Source organism: Sceloporus occidentalis, unplaced genomic scaffold, assembly GCF_023333645.1.
Source record: "Sceloporus occidentalis isolate IW3139 unplaced genomic scaffold, rSceOcc1.0.p SCAF_3, whole genome shotgun sequence".
Classification (NCBI taxonomy): domain Eukaryota; kingdom Metazoa; phylum Chordata; class Lepidosauria; order Squamata; family Phrynosomatidae; genus Sceloporus; species Sceloporus occidentalis.
This window is the reverse complement of record NW_028316983.1, coordinates 189,220,758-189,243,571: the sequence shown is the minus strand read 5'-3', so window position 1 is coordinate 189,243,571 and position 22,814 is coordinate 189,220,758. Positions and strand designations below refer to the sequence as shown.

Below are 22,814 nucleotides of genomic sequence, written 5' to 3'. Positions count from 1 at the left end.
GGGAACAAAGATAATCATGCCCAACTCACACCCCACTGATTTCAATGCATCTACTCTAAATATGACCAAATTTCTCCAAACTCAAAATCTTCTTTTATTGACAAAAGCCTTTTTGGCTACCAATCTTGCTTTCTTTTGGTTAGTTAACAAGCCAAGATTTATATTAATTTATGTGCTACTTATATATACTACTTTTCCTCTAGCAAACACAAGGCAGCATATATGGCAATCTTCCTCCCCACTTAGACTTCACAACACAACCCTACGGGCTAGGGCAGATCACGCTGAAAGAGAATGAATTAGTATATCCCATTTAATACTGACATGAAAGCTTCACTACAAGCATACCATAAACAATAGCATAATCTTTCTTCATGGTCTATCAAGATTCCACCTGGAACTCTGTTGAAAGTGCTTGCATCTCACCACTAAATGATCACATTCTAACCTCAAATATAGGAAAGTGGCTCATAAATCAAAGGCTCATTAGCTTGGATTCTAGCAATAGTCTTACTGAAATCGCATACTGGGTTCCCTGTCTGTGCAAAAATAGAATATTCAGGATGTTGCTAGTGATGTAGTGGTTTAAGTTGTAATGTTGGAGTGGGATTTGGAAAATCGTGGCTCAGGTTCCCACAGAAACATGAAACAACTGCATCAGTCATTTTCTAAAACAACAGATCTTAAATGCCAACCTCCTAATTATCTAGATTGTCTCTTCAACCATCTGATCAATCAACTGATCCTGCAAATTTGGCCTTCTTGTTTTGTTGGAATACAACTTCCATAACTCCCACACAGCATGACCAGTGGCTGAGAATGATGTGAGTTGCAGTCCAACAAATTTGCAGAGATCAGATTAGAGAAGGGTAATGCAAACAAAAAAAATTAGCTGAAGTCAGACTGTAGTTAACATAGGATGTCAGACTAAATAGCTAGATTTCTTGAGGTTAACAAATGATGATGAAATACTAAGTTGAAAATGACAGCACATGATCTGCTCACTTATACTTCTCCATGTGGAATGGACCTTTACAAAATGTGTGCAGTTAAAGTTTCTTCAGTTAACACATGATTGTAAGAGACCAACAGAATAAAACTTGGGAACTCATTTTATCATTCTGTTCCATCATCTGGATCAGTCTTGAAAAATGTACCTCTTTGTGCTGTAAACCATGATATCACTGTAGACAATAAGAAAATATCTTATTATCCTACTTACGTTCACAAAGATTTGAGCTACTGGTTGTTGCAGGCTGCCAGCGTTTCTGGTTATATCCAGGACAGCAATGATCACAGGTTTCTCCACAAGTGTTGTGCTGACATTCACACTGGTACCTGGATGTTTAAGTAAACCTCATTTTATTTTTCCTCCTTTCTATTTACTGTATATACTCATTTATAAGTCTAAAAATTTATGACCAAAAATTGCCCCCAAAACCCCAAGTCGACTTATTTACAGGTCACTATGGAAACGTGATAGCAGTTCTTTCAGATTTCCCTATGCCATGCGGAGAGGAGTTTAGCAAGAAAAAGCAAAACAGAAAGAGTCCTGGGTGACTGGTTGATATTGCTGTTTGTTTAAGAGTCCCCCTCCGACCCATGCATCTGGTTGAAATGAAAGCTGAAACAATGAAGAAAAGGCTCAATGACAGTCTCTCTTGCCATACGCACACATACACACATTGAAGGAACCTCCAAGTTCTACCCTCAACCTATCCACGGGTCATGGCAAAATCCATAATTTTGGCCCCAAACCTGACCTCGATGTATACATGAGGTCGACTTATAGCTGAGTATAAATGGTAATTATTATTTTGTACTATCTACAATTTCGCAAGATGCATGCATGCACAAACCAAAGTGTCCCCATATAGACACAGTCTCTTGGTTTTAAAAAAAAGGTAAAATGTTGGGAAACTTATGAAAAGTGGCTTAGTGAGCTGGGTATGTTTAGCCAGGAGAAGAGAATGTTAAAGGGTGACATGATAGCCATGTTTAAATATTTAAAAGGATGTCATATGGAAGAAGGAACTAGTTTGTTATCAGCTGCTGCAGAGACCATGACATGGAGGAATGGATTCAAGCTACAGGAAAAGAGATTCCACCTAAACATTAGGAAGTACTTCCTGGTGGTAAGAGCTGTTCAAAACTGGAACATGCTGCCCCTACATGTGGTGAAGTCTGGAGGTTTTGAAGCAGATGGGAGGCTGCCATAATAGTGGCACCGCCCCACGCTAGGACTCAGGAGCATGCGGATACTCCATACTCCCGAGCCCTAATTTTAGCCCCAGGCCACCACAAACTGGCAATTTGTACCCGGCCAATGATTCTAAAAAATTAAGCTTAAGTTACCATGAGCTAAAGCACTGATAGGAACCTGGTGTGAAAAGCAGGGAAGCAGCTGCCTCCAAACATTATAAACTCCATTCATATCACTGTCACCAGGAGCAAAAGAGAGGAGAACTCTTACACCTTTAACAGCTGTGGGATGTGAGAATTTCAGGTACTGTAACTGCATCTGGGGAAGAATGCACACCCTAAAGACCAGTGGAATGTTAAGCAGTGGAACTGTGTCATGGATTACAGTGGAAATTTATTAGGATAATGAATCTATTTAGATAAGAAAAATCCACAAAACACAAATTTTTCAGGATCTGAAAATACAGTGGGCCCTCCACATTTGCTACGGTTAGGGACACAAGACCCCCATGAAAGTGAGAAAACCACATATTAAAAAAAACATAATTTTTAACCTGAGAGAACACCTATCTTAGGCGCATTACAGACCGGCCCTTTGGGGCGGCCTGTAGGTGCTCCTTTCCCCGGTGTATTGGGGCCTCAGCTGCCACAACGGCAGCCTCCGAGGCCCCGATCCACCGCTTTCCAGGCCGCGAGGAAGCGGCAAAAGGCTTCAAGCTTCAAGTCCCAAGGACACCCGCCGGCAGCGGGGAGGAGGAGAAAGGGGTCACTTGGCCCCTTTCTCCTCTGCGTTGCTGGGCGCAGCCATGTAAAGGCTGCGCCCAGCAACGCAAACCTGGAAGGAGCTCCGAAACAGAGCTCCTTCCGGGGCTACAGAAAGGGCGCTCTATGCGCCCTCGCACGGCCCCACTACGTCACAACCACGCCGCCCCGTTTAGAGGCGGCGCGGTCGTGACATCGTAATGGTGGAACGGCCACCACCATTTTGTGTGTGCTCCGCGCTTCCTTGGGTTGGGGGCTTCCGGAAAGGACGCCCCTTTCTAACCCTAGCACACGTGGAGAGCGCACTTTTAGGCCCGTCTGTAACGGGCCATAGAATCTCTAAATCCTTCAGTGCAACTCTGTGGTCAATATCCTGCCCACAGAATCACACTAGAGGACCTACAAGTGCCTATGGTCAACCTCTGGCAAAGTTGTGCTGGAAGACCTAGAGAGAACATATTACTCAAATCTATGAATAATCAAATCTGCAAAAGTCAGAACCACATATGTGGAGGGATGACTGTACATTCAATACACCAGCAGTGCCTGACAGCTTCTGGGTAAATGGGGTGGCGAATCTGTTCCAAATTTTAGTATAGAATTTAAAGGAGCTATCCAATATGCTGAATACTTTTCTCAAAATCAGCTCAGCACCTTGGAAAGCTATTTAACAATTCAGATTAAACACCAGAACAGATGCATAAACCTAGTGACATGTAAACCACCAACCACCACTACAACAAATATTAAGGCTTTTTCACCCATTACCCCTAATGCAAAGGTGGAAAATGTAAGTATGTACTATGAGAATGGCAGCACAGTCTTTTTGGTCAATGTACACAGATGACAAAACAATACATGCATAAAAGTGGCAATAAGATACTGAGGCCATTACAAAATAATGGCATTCATCTCCATCTTTGAAACACTAACATGCTAATGGACTTGAGTGAACTCTATTAAAAAAAACTTGCATAAACTGGCATCCATTCATAAAGCAATCATTTTGAAAGCATAGTTACTTTAAGTGTACTCCTAGTTTCCTTACCTATGTGAGTTTGGTTCACTTTTTGGATCACAGACCTCAGCATGCCCATGGCAAACACACTGCCCACCAACACTGATGTCTTTTATACTGTAGAAGTACTAGACAGCAGAAACAAAATTTGTAGATAAGTAACAGTTAACCCTGTTCTCAGTGTTTTCTGTAAAAGGTTATCAGTGTAACCATGATCGTTTGAATTTGCTAGTGAAATGTACATATTACCATAGATACAGTCCTCTACCACACATTGTTTATTCTGCTACTAAATCTCACACTTTATAGAATTTTTAAATTTTTATTTATTTATTCCCATGGACTGAAGAAGTAGATGAGCCTGCCCCATAAAAAAGTAGAGTGGAAAAATGAAAAGGTGTGCCCTGGGGACATTCTCAATAAAGACTAAGAATAGGTAGACATTGGAAAAGATAAACATAACCATGAATGAAAGAATGGACATTATGAGCAAGAAATAAAGTCTCACTTTCATGAGAATAGATATAATTTAACTAATCAGCAATGAGTTCAAATTGTGAGTTCACGTCTTTTAGCTCAAGCATGAACCCGCTACAAGCTATTTTGTCTTAACGTTTATAGTATTGGGAGGATACTAATATTGGCTTATTTGAAAGGATATTGTTAGGGTTTCTGAGATAACCTGCACAAAGCTTTGTAATTATTTACTGTATGGTGTTTAGCCCTTCAGTGGTTTCTGGACGTTCAGTAAAGAGTAGACCCACATTTCCAAATCCTTCTTCAAAGCATTTTAACACATTTAAATAGAAGTTGGGATTCTCAAAATGATGTATTGGTCAAGATATAATTTTAGAGACAGAGGTCTGTTCACACTGATTTAGCATTAACACAATATCAGCCAAAGATACAACACAACAGAAACCATTTCCTCCTCACTATTCATTCACGATGAGGCTAAAGCAATGTAGCCTTGCTTTATAATCTCAAATCGTTAGTCATTCTCCAGGATTTTTAGTCACTGGTGTCATTCAGCTGCCAGTTTTTCCAGTGTAATACTGCAGAGATGTCAATCCATAAACCTAATAAGATTAAGGTTTCAGTACTAGCGCTAAATTGATTATCCTGATAGTAAATTCCACATAATTCAAGGGGGCTTACTTCTGAGCAGACAAGCATAGGGTTGCACTACAGGAATATACTGCTAGATGAGTGAAATTTGGGAAGAAATCCCACTGAACACTATGGATTTATGTCTAAATAAATATGCATAGGATTGGACTATAAGTCACTTGCAAGCCCTATTAAGCCAAATAGTGCTCTGTGAGTGGAAAAGCTTGTTATTTTAGCACCACTCCCTGCCACTAAAACATATATAACAGATAAAGCTGGGCTTAGTTTGGGATGACTCATTGAAAATGTCAATAAATTTAACAACCTCTGTGTACATTTTAAAAGCAAGAAAAAGATTCTCCACCCTATCTAAGCTATAGTCATGTACAATAAAACAGAGAAGGCCAAAAGGAATCCATTTTTAGAGAGACTGCGTATCCTTTAATGATTCACCAATGAAAATCAGGACACATGTGGCCAAGCAATATCAGAGTGAAATCAAGATGGTAAAAGTTATTAATGAGGAAAAACAAACAAGAAAGAGGGGCTGCAGCAGTTTGCTTTCATCTGAGTTTACAAAGAAGTACAAAATTCCACTCCTCCAATCCCTCCAGCTGAGTTAACTGATTACAAACTACTTTTGCACCCTGAACTCGAAAGCCATGTTAATCTGTTTCATTATAAAAAAAAATAAGTCTTCTGGCACCATTTGAGACTGCCCCTCTATTCACCAGATTGGGGCTGTGGTAACTGCACACCGCACCCCCAATCTGGCCTTTCCATGGCACAAAAAGGAGCTCCTTTTTGTGCCCTGGAAAGGGCACTGTAGTTGCCGGTGCTGTGGCTTTATGCCGCTCCTTTAGCGTTGCATCATCTAAATGCAGTTCCAGAGGAGCCCCATGATGCTGCACACCATGTGGTGCGGTGTGCAGCATCACGCCAGCCTCGGGGCAGAGCCAGGGCATGTGTCCAATAGGTCCTTTTTGTGTATCTAAACTATTTGATCCATATAATACATTTCTTCATGCAGAGAAATTATGAAAAATATGACAAATGTAGCTCTAGCAATATCACCAGTGCTTGGAAAAGGTTAGTATTCTGAAGTACAGTTCCCATAATACTGAGCTGGTATGACCATTAGTTGGAAGGTGCAGTTAAAAAAAAAACATTTTTCTAAGCTCTGGGAAATCCATAGCTCAGTGACAAAGCAGATGTTTTACACACAGATGGTCCCAAATATATTCATCACTTTCAACAACTAAAATTTTACATAGGATAGCTGGAAAAGACATTTCTGCCTAATACTTCATAGAACCACTTCCAGTTAAATGAAACAGAAAAAGGCTACATGAAACAGTAGTCAAACTCATTATAAATTCTTCCATGTATGCCATGCAAAGAAGTAGCTTCTACAAAAGGCTTTTATGATATGGTTGTCTTCCTGCATTAACAAAATTTTATACATGGTCCAGATAATGCTGTCTTCTGTGTCCTGTCTTTTTCCACTACTTCTTCCAGATTTTCCACAGAGAAGCTATTAAGGTGGTAAGGCTGAACTGTAGTGTCGTTTGGTTGGTAGTGCTTGGAGTCATTGCTTGGAAGCATTCGTGGAAACTCCAAGGAGAAAGATGTATTAGAAATCCAATTTTAAAAATTAAATAAATGACTTTTTCTTATACTCTCAAAGAGGTGACCAACCCATAATCAAACAATGAGAAGACTCTGGCTTTCCAAAGATTTTGGATTTCAACTCTCAGAATCATGACCAATGGAAAATATTTGTGAAAACCTCTGGGGGGCCAAAAGTTCCATATCTCTGACATAATACACCATATGGAGAGGTGACCAATGTTCCTATTTCTCCTTTTTTTTCCTCATAAAGTTAATGGGGGAATATTTTACTTTCAAAATAAAACTAACCCAAATTGCCCAGATATTTTGTGGATCGGAAACAAATATGTTCGTGCTGAATAGAAGATCTAGTGTCTCTTTAGATCAATTGTTATTTACTTTCACTCACTCTGCGTGTCACTGTGGGATCTCGTTGAGCTTTAGATATCAAGTGTCCAAGAAGTGTGTTGGTTCGGAGGAAATGTAAACGAATATTTGTTGCTTTAGTAAATTCTCTAAGTGTGGGAGAATGGGTGAAGTTACTTGCTCCTGGGCGACCATTTACCAAGGATATCACAATCTAAGAAAAGAGATAATGAGAGAGAGAGATCTGTTTTAAGTATAGACAAACTTATAGCAAGCAACTTACACATCTCTACAGAAAGATTGAGTACATGAGGTCTTTGACCCTTGCTTGAAACCTTTATTTAAACAAAGGGTGGACTTGAGCAGATCCTTAAATAAAGTTGCTAGGGCACTGCAACACCATCCACAATATGTAAAGCTAAATATAATGGAGACTATAGGTAAGCAGTACCTATGTCATGTAAGCAATGGGCAGAGATGGAAAGGAGGACTCATTGTAAAAATTGCTAGATAACTTGCAGGGCTATACAATACATGTACACCCAGAAACGAGCTACACTGAATAAGTGGGACTTATTTCCAGGTACATGTATGCAGGAATGCATTCTGAGGCACAACAGGTGCCATTTCAACAAGATTTATTTTCAAGATTAAAATGGATATGAGTAAGAACTCTATGACTTTGCATAGTCTATGCCCTTTAGCTTATATCTTGACATTTTAAACTACACTTACCAAGATGCAGTTCTCTGAGGTATGAAGATTATAGACAAGACTATGTAAACCCTATGAAATGCATGGGGAACCATTGGCACCTTACAAATACACATATGTAAAAACACAGTTTTTTCCATTGATCAATGATGATGACACCATTTTTCAATTATACTCTTAGGCTGATTTACAATCTCAAGTCAAACAAGGTAGGCCCTTAGGACATAGGTTACCCATATGTCAAAAACTGAGTCATATATGTTTAAAATGTTTCAATTGCTTAGGCTCTCAAACTATTTCTAAGATAACAAAACAGCTTGTTACAGGATGAAAGAGCCTTGTTCTATTAGTGATATGTAGGAATCTGCACTGTGACTCATCTGAATGGAACTCTATGCAAAGAAAATAATACAACTGAAATGCTTTACCTGAATAAAGTACTTCAAAGAATACTTGTGATTACTGTGAATATCAATAATGGTTATACACACATTCCTAACATACAGTTATATTGGTAAAAAGTCAGAGGGTTTGATCACTGTGATTTTTAAGACTGGGTGCAAGGATTCATGAAGTAATTGACTACTGACACTGAATGAGGCCTTTTAATTAATGACTTTTTATGACAGTGGGAAAATACCAAATGTTGTGTGGAATTTTCCCGTAAACCACAGCAGATATTTTTAAAGATGAAAGAAAATGACCCAAAGCTCTTTTTAAAAGGGCTTATTGTAGAATAATAATGAGCACCACTAGGTCTTAACTTGGTTCTTGGAACTATACTATTTTAGGAGCTGACTGGAAGCTTTATCCATGTCAGGCAGCATTTATTAATCCAGGAAGTCCTGCTAATAGGGAAAAGGAGATTATCTGTATGACAAGGATTTACCAATTCAAGACCTACATTTTGGCTTAAACTGTGAGAATTCTATGGCTCTCCAGGATTTTGTTGTAAGTAGTATTATTGTCTTTATTGTTCAGGACTTACCTCTCCATTTTCTAAAGGCACAATCCGAGAATATTCTGTAGTGCAAATGACATCATCATCTTCTCTAACACGAACATTTGCCTCCTTTCCAAAACGTTCCCAACAATCTGCCTTAGAATCTAAAGAGAAGAAGAGGGAAAGGGTGTGTTTCCAGGACCTTTCTGTTTTAAATGTCCTTCCTGAGGCTCTTTTATGCCACATGATTCCATTTTAATTGCCATGGCAGCATCCTATGGAATCCTGGAGTTTGTAGTTTGGTGAAGCACTAATACTTTCTTGCTGGGAATACTAAATGCCTCCCCAAAACTGCATATCAGTTAAAGTGGAATGACAGTGCTGTAGTTGTATAGTGTAAAAGAGTTCTTGAGAGCACAACGCAACAATAATATGTAAATTATCATGAAGGGCCACACTAAAAAGCAAATAGTCCCGGTAATTCAAATCCTGCCCCTTGGTCTACCCCACGGCTCACTGTTGTTCTGACAAAATACATTGCACTGTCCTTTGTCTCACACACAGACTGATTCTATGCATCTCTCTCTGATTCAGAGAAAGTTTTTATACAAAAGACTAACCTTCTGGAAAACACAGAATAAAATACATTGACACACACAAATCAGCCTAACTTCCTAGCAGAGCTTTAACTTTGTCTAAAACAAAGTTAAGTCCCACTAACATCATCTGGCTTCATGTCTGTTATAACTGTACTGGCCTACAGCATTCATATAACATTTAATAGATGGTCTCTGCATAGGGCTACAGACTTTCTCCCTAGTTCCATAAAATGCAAAAGTAGGAATTCATATGCTGCCATCCCATTGGCCATTGGTGGTTTCAGTGGTTAATAATTAGTAAACTAGTAGCAAACTACTAATTCACAAGTTCATATGAGATATCAAACTGCACTTAAAAGAAGCTAAAATTGATACTCACGAGCAAAATATTGCCATGGTTTATAGCTTCTTCCAAAGTCTACTGATCTTTCTAATACCCACAGATCTGGACGAGGAGAATTTGCAAATTTGATGAGGACATAGGCCACATGAAAGAGCTGGTAACAAAATACAGGTAAAGAAATATTAGAATATACCATGAAGTACAATAGAAAAAAAACTTAATATTGTTAGTTCTTGAGAAGTAAGGTGGCATCCATCAGTATAGTTGGCTTAAGTTTATACACTGAAGTTTTATAAGTTTAACATTGATTTTTTTTCTTTTTTTTTTTAAATTTTATTATTTTTATTACAGAATACACTAATACACACAATTACAGTAACATACAAAAAAAAAAGAACCAAAAGAAATAACAATACATAAACAGATACTTATATACATATCAACACATACAAACTAACACCAAACATACCTCATCCATATATTCCCACTTATGAGTTGTAATACTTTCTGTTATATTGTTCCAAATAAAGAGTAACCTTCCATCCCACTTCTCTCACTCTTCTTTCTATCCAATATTCTAACTCTTCTCCCTCCTTATCCCTCTAATCTCTAACATTGATAAGAGTCATCAGATTATACCATGACAATGATTACATTTGCTCTTTTAGACTAATTGATTTCCAATGCCAAAGCATTCACATCTGTGGCTTCCAGATACTGAAGTCTGTGATACAAGTTCAGTTGTTTACTTTCATGTACCCTTTACTAGCAGAAGCATGAAAAAAGTACCAGGAATCATATTTATAAGATGGTATTTGGCATTTGACAGGCTAATCCTCTGGTATGATAATGCAATGGGGCAGATAGAGCAACATAACCTCAGTAACACTGCTAAGGCTATTGTTCATTAAACCCTTTTACTACCTATCATAGCCTTGAAACTGTTTGTATACCTGCGAACTAGCTCTACTAGGAAGTTAGGCTGATTTGTGTGGGTCAATGTATTTTATTCTGTGTTTTCCAGAAGGTTAGTCTTTTGTATAAAAACTTTATTAGGGCCTTAGCATTGACAGGTTAGAATCTACAACTGTTAACCTATATTGCCCCAATACATACTTATGGCTGATGTGAGAAAGGAACTGTTACAATGAAGACAAAAATAATTATATGCAGAGATGGAACTGAGAGCAAACTGCTTTTACACTTTGAACTCAGGGGCTGTATATACCAGTACTTTGTGCCAGCCTGTATGCGCAGTAGGGTTCAGCTGGGGCTGAGCGTTCACATGCACTGCCCAGGTGCCATTATGGTGCACGCCCATCCATATGGCACGTGCCATGTTGACACACATGCAGCACTGCACCCAAATGGCACTACGCGGAAGGGTCTCATTAGGGCACACCAGCATGCCTATGGCACCCATTCCACGAAGCTGCCTAGAGCAGCTTTTTTGCTCCTGAGAGGGGGCGGATCGGTGCAGAAAGGGGCAGCATCCAGCAGCCCGTTTGTACTGCCCCTCAGTTTACAGCACCTGAAGTAAGCTGAGGACAAAGGAATAAAATCAGAGGAGTAGAGAGGAACTGAAACATTTCAAAAGCAGCTGAAAAGGTGAGGTAACAGGATTAATTGAGGTGGTCTTTGCCAAACTGGGACAGTTAGAGAGTATGGTGTCCTGGACCATGTCTGCAGGGCCAATAAATCGTCTTCCCGCCGTCCTCTTGCAGAGAATCCAGATGATGCACAGCCCAAACCTCAATTCTGGTGTGAACAGACCAGAGATCCAGCCCATTCGGTACCAAACCTGGGATATATACTTCTTAGAATGGATTTTGGAAACTCACTGTTTGCTCTGTATCTTCCTGGAAGATCCCAAGTCCTCTATTCCAATGCCATGCATCTGTTTAAAATATGTCCCGCTGTGCTGCCCAATGCAGCACCAGCTAGTCACACACTCTGAGGTCAGAACGAGGCACCCAGCTATGTGATTGATGCTGGACACCTAATTCTGGATTCAGGAGTGAATCAATGTGAATTCAGGAATGAATCAATGCTTTTTCTCTCTCACAGACACTGAGCATTTATTGTGCCTAATCTAGATCAGCCACTCACAAGCATCAACAAACCATGTACAAACAGATACACAGACACAAGTACCAGATCCTGCAACAAATCCAGATGCCAACTTGTAGCAACATCTGCTCAGGCAACACTATTAAAAGACCTAATAATGTCACAGCTACAGTATGAAGGGTTGATTCACCTCCAGATCTTCCAGTGTAACAAAAGCCTTAAACAGAATGGCACTTTGTGCCAGCCTCGACCTGAAGGTAGGGCTAGATAGGGTTGAGGTATCGAGGGCTGAGATAGGGTTACACACGCCCAGCCCTACTTTCGCTGCCCATGCACCATACGGGGTGCACCATGATGACGCATAGGTGTCCAAGTGCCCAAACAGTGCGGGCCAAAAGGAGCATCATCATGGCACCCCTTCAAAGAAGCTGCCTAGAGTGGCTTCTTTTTAGGGAGCAGGTCGGTGCCACAGCATACTGCTGCTGCGGCACTGACCAGGGGCAAAGGTGTGCGGCTGTATATCCCCATATAGTATTTTCCAAGAATGGCCTTCTGCCTTCAACAAACAGGCCAGTCTCAATGCACACAAATCGATTCAAATAAGATGTTAGAAATAGCAGTTATCACAAACAGGGGTGTAAACAGGTAGAGATTTAAATAATTTAGAACGTTCTGTTATCGAGCTTAATATGCTCATTCTTCAACATAGGAACTTCAAAGAGAGACATACAACATATTGACTTTAATTCTACAATCTATATCCTAAATTGGGATGAAGGATTTTTAGATCATACTACATTGGTTAATTAGCTAGTAAATGCCAAAATATTTGTATTACCAACAAAATTGCTCTGTGAATTGCCACCACTGTGTTTTCAAGTAATTGCCACATCATAGTACTTTCTGCATTTAATTTCCCTTTGACTTTGCCATTTATAGCCCCATCTTATGACACATAAAAATGTAGACAGAAAAAAAGGACAAAGTCCTAACCTTATGTTCTTTTCCACCATATACAATATTTTAAGTTCTTAAAATTTCTTAAATTGAATTATTTTTTTTCCTGCCAAATCCAGTTTATCCCAAAGCACAGAAGACAAAGCCCACAATCTTACCATACTCAATATCCAGAGGAAGGGAACCTAGAGCACTCTAGGTGTTCTGAGACTACAGATCACATAAACCAGTGACCATATTGTTTGGGAGTTCTAGCCGACAAGATCTAACAGATTACAGGTCCCAACTTCTGTAGTAGACCACAAGTCCCACTGAATGCAATAGAAGGTATGTCTAAAGGTAAATATGCTAAGGATTTTACTAGTCATGATACATGCTTTAATCAACTTATACTAAAAAGATCTGTCATAACAAAAGTAAGATTAAGCAAGCACACTTTTGCTTATGTATAGTACATGGAAAAAAAGATTAACCATATTTGACTTTCTTGGCTGTGTAAACAGATTTCTATTAAAAGAAGTTGACAAATTCATCTGTCTTCCATTAAGAACAAATCTGCTGGCATTTGCTATGTACTGTAGTTATATAAAAATAAATATCAAGCAATTCTTAAATCATACATGTTTAACCTATCAAACAAATTCACACTTTTAGACTCTGGAGCAGTTTGTATGACCATTTGTTACCGAACGTATTTCCATTAGGTCTTTGCTTCAGATTCAGTCAAAAGAGTCTGATTCAGATGTTCAAATTGAAATGCAGCTCCTCCAAAGTGAATCAAATGCAAATCTAAAGACTGGTTAGCAGTTTGGATTCAGAAGGAAACAGATACAATTTTTGTCTCAGATGTTGATCCACTTCTTCTCATGTTTTCCATATACAGAACATGTAGAGGGTGTGGAAAGAGACGTGGGGTGACTGAGCTCTAGTTTAGAAATATTCATTAAAATTCACTGCTTCCCCTTATTCATCTTCAATAACAAGCTTAAAATTTGATAATTAAGTGTCAAAAATGCTGTTTTTGAATAATAAGTAACATTTCTTAATACCATGTCTAGTAATGATAAATGCTTCTAATTTAGCAACTTAGCAAACCAATTAACAAAAAAAATTCTTAGTGGTTTAACATTAATGAATTAATTTTTCTGAAAAGTTTAAAACCAATGTGTTAGCACTAACATTAAGGTTTCCAGGCTCTGCTTTTGCTTCTCATCACAATGAATGGTTTTACCAGGGATTTCCAATGGCATCGCTTTGGGGTAAGCATACTGAAGAAATATATTGGATACTAATCCAGTGTCTGAGAGTCACTATGATGTAGAATTCTTGTTAGACTAGGACTCCAGAAGTCCACGGTTTGAATCCCTGCTAAGCTATAGAAACTCACTGGGTTACCTTGGGCAGATCATGCTCTCTCTGCCTTAGAGAAATGCAATGGCAAACCTTCTCTGAATACCAACAAAACCTTATAATGGGGGACCATAAGATGGAGCCAGATGAAAACACATAACAACAAGAATACCGTGTTTACTGTTTTTTGCTATTTCTTTTTCCTGAGAACAAAGATTGTCAACAAAAATATCTCCCAAGACTCCTGCAAGATAAAGTGCATCTTGCTTAAGAAATTAGCACATTTGCATGACTTAGGATGCATCTATACTGTAGAAATAATGCAGTTTGATGCTACTTGAACAGCCATGGCTCCATCCTACAGAACCCTGGGATCTGTATTTTGTGAGGCACCAGTATTCTGTGGCAGAGAAGGCTAATGATCTTGTAAAACTACAGATCCTACGATTCCATAGGATGGCACTACACTACTTAAAGTGGTGTCAAACTGCATTATTTCTACAGTGCAGATGCACCCCAACACTGCTTTTCAGAGAAATAAAATACACACACAACCATGCATGCTTTTAAATTGTGAATAACTAAACATGCATACATTTGAAGAATATTCAAAAATACACTTTATGCAGGACAAAAAAGAATATTGCTACTTGATACAAACAAGGGACAGGGCAAAAAAGCAGATGTGATTTGCAGATGGGAGTTTTTCATATCCCAGAATGACAGACATATAAGAGCAAGGTGGATTATTATAGATGAATAGAAAACTGTTCACTGATAAAATATTCAGAATTTAAATGTCTCTTGGAAGATATAGTTCAATTTTTAAACAAAACTCCTCAAGCTACATGTCCCTCCAAACCAGCTATAGGAATATGTTAAATTCAGTGGGAATTGTCACCAAAGTTAATCATTGCTTTATATGTTTTTATCATGATACACTATGTCTTCAAAAATCTTTGACATTCAAGATTTATTGAATCACAGCACTATTTATAGTGCAAGCAGCCTGGCTGTATATACTGTCTACTCATAATAGTTTCTATAATATTACGCCAATATTTAGCTATAAACCCCCCCAAAATCCACTATTTCTCTTTACTCACTGACAACATAGCCAAAAAACAAACCATGGTTTACAGTTCAAGCCTATGCATGTCTCTACTTAGATCTAAGTTCCATTGATTTCAATTAGAGAATTTCCTGATTGGTATACACAAGACTTCAACCTTAGCATTGTAAAAGCAAGCTGGTGATCCCTCTCCTCTTCTTGCTTGCTTGAAATATCTAATTGTGCTGCTTTCCCTGAACCTACAAACTACGATTTGAACAAACCACATTGCCCATGAATCAGGACCACAAATCACAGCAAGGTTTGCCAAGATCAAACATTTGTAATTGTGGTGCACAAGGGAAGGAGAAAAGGGGAAGGCAGGAACCAAAAAATTGTGTCTGCTTTGTTTTTGTTTGTTTTTAAAAGCCTAAACAATGGTGTAGCTCAAGAATTAAAGTGTGCCCCATGGGCCACATGCAGCCTCCCAAAACTGTTTTTGTGGTCCCAGAGCCCCCAGGAATTTTTTAAAGTTCACATTCAGACTTCCTGGAAAAATGTATCTCTCTATATAATCCTAGGTGGGCACTGGGATCATCAGGAGAATCCCTTTTCCCAACCCCACTTTTGTCACAAGTACAGTTGGTAGGGACATAAGAAAGCCTTCTCAGTAGCTGCCCCTAGGCTCTGGATCGCCTTTCTCAGGAGGGCCAGAATGGTCCCCTGTCCTTCCATCAGCAGACAAAGACCTTTTTTATTCCAACAGGTTTTTTAAAGACAATTTTAAAGAATGGGCAGAGGATGCTGTACTGTTTTAAATGGAATTGTTTTAATTCCTTGTTATCTTTTAATGGAGGGGTGTTGCTTGTGTGATAACCAATGCTTGCTAAAACACCCTCTTCCACACAACAATTAAACAATTATTTCATCTGGGAATCCTATTCTCACCTTTAATGAGATTCCCTGACCTCTAGCGTGATAGAGAGTGAGGAGGGACCTCCCTGTATGAAACATTCTCTTGGCTCAGTTCCTTTCACTGAACTTTGTACTTTGAAACTTGTAAAGCCTACGTTTGGGGCAGAGCATACTTACTTCTGTAGAGTTTGCTTTGCACATTTACAGCTCAAAACTGACCAATTCAGGACTCAGAAAGAATTTATTTATTTATTTTTAAAAGTGCAAATACCACTGCATAGTCAGTATCCAAATATGTGGTTTGATAAATATTTTCAACACTGCAGACTTTGGAGGAAGTACCACAATGGTGTAGAACACATTACCCATGAAATAAAAAGTAGATGTAAAAATAATATTGTGAGGCTTGCCAAGTTATGAGTAATGGTTAGGTCTGTGTTGTCAATAGATCTTGAAGTATTTTCATAGTGGTCTTTGAGGGATTATACAATTTGCTTAAGGGCTTTTTATGGATGGGGGAATATTCTGTCTATTCCTTTGGGGGGGGACACTAATCAGCATTTGTGTTTGCTTTATCTTTATAATCGAAAAAAGTCTAAACAGCAGCCTAATAAACTATTTCTTTAAAAAATCTGTTTGCTATACAAATTTCACAGTGAAATTTGGCTAATCATTGTTGAATGCAAAGCACTAGACTAATGTGACATGGCAAAAAGCCACACTAAAGCAAAGCCTCAAACTTTTGTTCAAATGTGGAATCTATTTACAAGATCTGAGGTTCATATTTCAACATACAGCCACTCTCAACAGCATTTTTTTAAAAAATACTGCAGTCTCTTGTAGCAGTGAGAAGTTGCACAAGTTCACTTAGATTTAGATCGTAATTATCAACGAAAGATCAGATTTGAGACCTTTTAACCCTGGTTGGCTTTCAGCAACTGTCCTCTTTTCACTCTTATGTGACAGATCTTTAATCTGATATGACAAGACTATGCTATTCTTTCTCATGACGCTTTCTTTTTGACAGTATCATTGTTAGCTTCCTAATATGACAACTAAATTCTTTAAAAATAGTTTACAAGATAGGGAGAAAGGAGAAATTATACATCATGGTGATTTTAGAATCACAAGCTGAACTTCCAGACATCTCTGACCTGTTGACTGACTCCTTTAAACTTGTTATTGTGTACCTTCAAGTTGTTTCCAGTTTATGGATACCCTAAGGTGAAGCTATCACAGGGTTTTCTGGGGCTGAGACAGTGTGACTTGCCTAAGGTCACTCAGTGGTTGAGCAGGGAATAGAACCCCGATCTCGAAAGACCTACTCTTATACTCAAACCACTGCCACGTTGGTTCTCCCCTTTAAACTTTGGCTGAACCAAAGTAGAACCATATCTTCTGATGAAGGATGGGATATTTGTAGTAAATTAGCAAGAATTTCTAACTGCCAATTATTAAAACAGCAGCAACAAAGTGACAACAAACACCCAACAAATTATAGTGCTGAATTTAAGAAAGAAATTGATTGTTATAGCTATTTCATTCTAGATATATACTTTCATACTAGGTCTTGGATGGAAAATGTCAGAGTACCAGTGAGCACTAAATCACATAAAACTAATCCCACAAGCCTGAAGAATGCCCACCCTGCTTTAAATCAGTGGGAAAATGCTTAAGAATTCAAGGAACATTATTGTTCTGGTTTTTTTAAAAACTAAGAAAACAACAGAAATTTAAAAAGCAAAAGGAATTTCACACAGATCACCTTTGAATTTTAATCTCTCACATAGTACCATATATACTCAACTGTATGTCAAGAAATTTATGCCCCAAAAATGACCCAAAAAACTGGGTTGACGTATACTCGGGGCAATACGGTAATAAGTTTTGCTCCTTGAGAGTCTTGTGTAGCCCGGCTGTCTCCCAAAGGAACAGCTGGGCTGAGGAAGGGCTTGGGAGGGAAACCTTTGCTTCCCCTCCTTCCTCAGCCTGTCTGTCCTGTCAGCTGGGATGAGGAAAGGCTTGGGAGGGGGACATTTGCTTCCCCTCCTTCCTCAGCCTGGCTGTGCTCTGGATGTTCCCAGAGGGAGAGCTGGGCTGAGGAAGGGCTTGGGACAGAAACGTTTGCTTCCCTCCCTTCCTCAGACTGGCTATGCTCCAGACGTCCTCTGAAGGGGCAGCCACACTGCAGAGGGGGAGCAAGAGATACCCTCAACTTATCCTTGGCTTATATCAAAATCCCTAATTTTGGCCCCAAAACCTCCCCTCGACTTATACACAATGTCAACTTATAGTTGAGTATATACAGTAGTATTTCATTTTTGTCTGTTATTAATAGGCAATGATAAACTTTACTGGTCATGGCTCCCCCCCCCCCCCCCCGGTGGCTGACTCAAAACACAAATGTTGCCCCATCTACACCATCATTCTAGGTCTTCCTGCACCATTAAGATAACAGGTCCTGAATTCATCTACAGTGCATCTCTTCTCAGCCTTGCCTGAGGCAGGTTGTTTCATCATGCAGGGAAGGCCATGAACACAGAGGACTGTGTTCTTTTTTCAGACTGTCGATGTCAAAATTTTCCTTTGAGTTTTGACCCTGATGCAAACCATAAATCAATGATAAAAACAAGTAAATTACTGCATTGCAACGTAAAGGAGGCAAGTCAATGCCCCTCCACCATATACAGTTTGTGCAAGATGTAGATCTGGGAAAAAAACCAATAAGACAGGGGAAATGTTTTTTTGATCTGTAAGCAAGCAGAGACCTGACTGCTTTCAGTTGCAAATTACAGAAGGGGCTAATCTGCAGGAAGAAACCTGCAAATAGGAGGGAATGCAAAATCTTTCCCTAATTAGCCAATTCCTCCTGCAAATGATTTCTCAGCAGTGCTTTAACCCAATACTCCTCAAAATGGTGGCCCTTAGACTGGTGCCAGTCCACAAGCAATTGGCTGCCAGTCCCTGGTGAGTTTCCCTGGGAAGAAAGAAATAGGTGTGGCCTATGAACAAAAATATGGTACTGTTCCTTGACATTTGAACCACATTTTTGCTTGCTCCTCACATTGGCTAGCTTGGGAAGCACTGCTTTCATTGTTGGGGTGTATGTTGAGGTAAAAAATAACAACAGCAGAGTCTTAGAGGTATGTTAACAAAAATAGCTTTACTCAGCAGAGTCATAAAATACTTGAAGCAAAAAACATAGTAGAATGGCTAGGTACAAAAGAGCAAAAATAAACATAGCATAGCTTCTAGTACATCAGCATACTAACTCAGTATGAACAACATTACCATTCCCAGCAGCATGTACTATCATGGAGAGCACTACATATCCCTCTATGCTCCAGCAGCATGGAGAACAGTGCATTACTAATATGCTCCCAAACTTCCAAAGCAGTTATAGTGTGCAGATCGGCTATCATAGCCACCTGGACAAATTGGCCAATTGCTCTCTTAACTACTAATTTCAGGCTTACCTTATCCTGGTTACACCTGCCATTTGCTACACCTTCATCCAGTCACAATTTACTATGCTAACCTGCATATCCTGACATTGATCCCTTATTCTCTGTTTAGCATTAAGAACAATAACCCTAGCTAGAGATAAACAGGGGTTTACGTTTCTGGAGTAACAGCTCAATAGTGAATAATGAACTGGTCTCATAATCTTCTGCAAAGCACCAAAATTCAGGACTAAAGAATTCCAGTACAAAAGATGAATGTGGTACTATTTTCTTAGAATTTATTGTAAGAGCAACACAAAGTCCACATTAATACCATTTAATCCCATAGATGTGGCATGGTAAGGACAGATTGTTGTCTACACATAGCAAGAGAGTGGCAGTGAATTTGGGTAATCAGTATTCAGGAAATTAAGTTGTAAAATATTCTGCAAACTTTACAGCAACAGATAGACAAACATTCTTCTACCTCCCAAAATTTTAAACTGTCATCAGTCTGATATTTGACAATCTATAGCCACATACAATTAGGCAAGTTACAAGTAACAGACTTGGCAGGATATTTAATCTAACCTATTAAATAAATGCTATTTAAATGAAATTCAAGAGATACTTATGTAATCTTTTTTTTTCTTTTTTCTTTTTTTTTGTAAATTGGTAAGGAAGAATATTTCACCAAGTCCCTTAGCAGTGCATTCCACTGCTTAATTGCTCTGTTAACTGGGACATTTTCCAAATGTTTAACATTAATTTCCTAGAGTTTAAATCAATGGCCTCTAGTGCTAATTTCACAGTTTTCTTTCTGTTACCCTTTTAAATATTTCAGTGAATATTCTTCCCACACATTTTCAGCATTTTACTGCCCTTTCAGGCTTACAGAGATGTATCGGAGAGCACACACGTCTGTGCCTACATTTGGGAAAAGTAAATCCAATATAAATCCTGGGAGAACAAGAGTAAAGTAGAGCAAGACAGAGCAGAATCTAGTGCCACTGAATCATTATCCTGTATTTATTTATATCAAAAGAAACTGTGGTCCAAAACACACTGCAGAAATAACCGACTTTAGCTGCCCTGGCTCAATGCTAGGGAATACTGGGAATGGTAGTTTTGTGAGACAGTTAGCCTTCTCCGTCAGTGAGCTCTGGGACCACAATAAACTACATTTCCCAGGACTCCACGTGCTGAGCCAGGGCAGTTAAAGTGGTCTCGAAATGGGTTATTTCTGCAGTGTGTTTTGGTCCTGTGTCACCAAACTAGTTTAGGGCAAGCAAAGGTGGCCCAAGGATTAGGAATTTACCATTTAAAAAAGACTTCCCTTTACCTCTCAACATAAACATTTTTCAAAACCTGACATGGATCTCTTTCCAGTTCTGGTCCTTTCCATCCCATTTTGCTATGTTTTTGTCGGCCTATTTTGCTCCTGGGCATCCAGTTAGGAATTGAAAATTGGGCCCTTGATTCACCACAGTTGCTTCTCCCTTATTTAGAGGGTGGAATGGTTCTGAATGATCTTCCCTAATTTTCCTTGTATGAGGATACATCATGCACAGATTGGCTTCCAACATCAATTTTCACCACTACTACTACCATCCCATACTGATGCCTTGAATGCTGGCAAAACTCTTAAACTGAGACAATAGGTTGAGTCCATGGACAATGTCAAAACTGCCTGACTCAGAAGTTATGATTGCATGAAAGGTTTCTAGTGTAGGAAAAGGAACTCTTTATAGCCAATCCCCTACACTGGAAACTCTATGCACAATGAAACTGGATCTTTTCAAACTCAGCCTATGGATTCCAAAATGTTCCTGGAGCAAAGGGTTTCACTGAAGGGTCAGAAGTAACCCTATTTACCCCCTGCAAACTCATTACCCATTCAGAATTGGATGCCATTAAATCAGTGACTATAAACAATAATTAAATCAATCACCACAATCCTAACTGTACACCTTAAAAACAAAAAAGCAACATCTTCCATCTCAAGGAAAGTTAAACAAGCTTGAAAGCATGAATGAATGGGGTTATACAGCCCAAATACTGTCTAGAAACATAAAGGAATATTTGGGGAACTGAAGATATGCTTCTCAACACTTAATAAGAATATTCCTGCCTATGGTGTTCTAGGATCCCCTCTGGACTGGTTTCTGCTGAATAAGATGGTACCTCTAGAGACCATCTATCTGAGCTGCCACCACCCACTGATTTTGGTTCATGTGACCCAGTAACTCAGTGGGACATTACTGGGCTTTCAACTTACACTTTCTACCTCTTACTCTGCAGAGACTGTGCTCCCACATCTCTGGGGAAGACAAGACTGAGCCAGGCCTGTGTGAACAAAAGGAGGTCTGTAAAGGAAGTTTTATTCTAAGCAGTAATACACATATCAAAAGGATATCCCAATATGAAGGCATCATCTGTCAGGAAGTTACTTAAAGTTATGAAGTTACAACAGCCTAGATCATATTCAGCCAAGTCTGAAAAAAGAAATATACAATTCCCTAATGTATATAGCTAAAACATCTTCCTATTCTACTCACGATACAGATGCAATTCAGATTCTGGATATTCATGGGAGAAGCTGGGAGTCTGGATGACTTTGTCCAGACTTTACCAGCTTCCCTTAGATGGGACAAGGATACTTGTAGTTGTCCCTCTTTGTTCTTTCTTTGTTCAATTCTCTTCTCACTGGCCGTCAACTGTCTTCTCCGTGATGCTTATGCTAATAAATGCAACTTAAAATCCAACACTTTATTAACCCTTTATTTACCTGGAAAGAAGACTATACCCCTCCGCTATGATGCCCAGATACTAGGAAAGCCCATTTATTACACTGCTTAACACAGCCTCATGAGGCTGGGGCTAAATAAAAGTAAAGGAAATGGGGAAGAGGGAAACAGCTTTGGTAACAATGTGGAGGAGGCAGCGAGAGACAAGAGAGCTGTAAAGACAAAGCAAGGGCTTTCTCAAGGAATATTTAGAGGAGGCATTGCTAGTACGTTCCTCTGAAATATAGTCTGCATCACCTGGTATCAGTGATCTCCTATCCAAGAACTGAATCAGTACTGACTCTGCTAAGCTTTCAAGATCAGATGGAATCTGGTGCCTTTATGGTATTCAGGCCACACAACTTACTCTTATGGATTGCTATTCTTGTTTGCATGCACTATCTTGGGTCTGTCACTAAGGTTATGACTGGCAGGTTCCTTGGGGACATTTTAAAAATGCTTATCTTGCTTGAAGGCTGAGGAAATTTTCCTTAATGGTCCAAAACTCTGCAGATTTCCTTTAATGACCTCAGGAATGTGAGGCTGATTTAGGGACACTGAAAATTTTATTAAG

General features: G+C 39.2%; 1 protein-coding gene across 1 annotated transcript in view; it reads right to left on the bottom strand.

Annotated features, from left to right (window-relative positions):
• LAMA3 (laminin subunit alpha 3) overlaps positions 1 to 22,814 on the bottom strand; it is a 172,275-nt gene that overhangs the window by 133,167 nt on the left and 16,294 nt on the right. The window contains exons 3-7 of the mRNA XM_089517180.1: positions 9,705 to 9,822; positions 8,772 to 8,890; positions 7,113 to 7,283; positions 4,013 to 4,110; positions 1,223 to 1,338 (exon numbers count right to left, since the gene is read on the bottom strand). Of these exons, the coding sequence (XP_089373306.1) occupies positions 1,223 to 1,338; positions 4,013 to 4,110; positions 7,113 to 7,283; positions 8,772 to 8,890; positions 9,705 to 9,822 (622 nt within the window). The remainder of the gene's footprint in view (positions 1 to 1,222; positions 1,339 to 4,012; positions 4,111 to 7,112; positions 7,284 to 8,771; positions 8,891 to 9,704; positions 9,823 to 22,814) is intronic.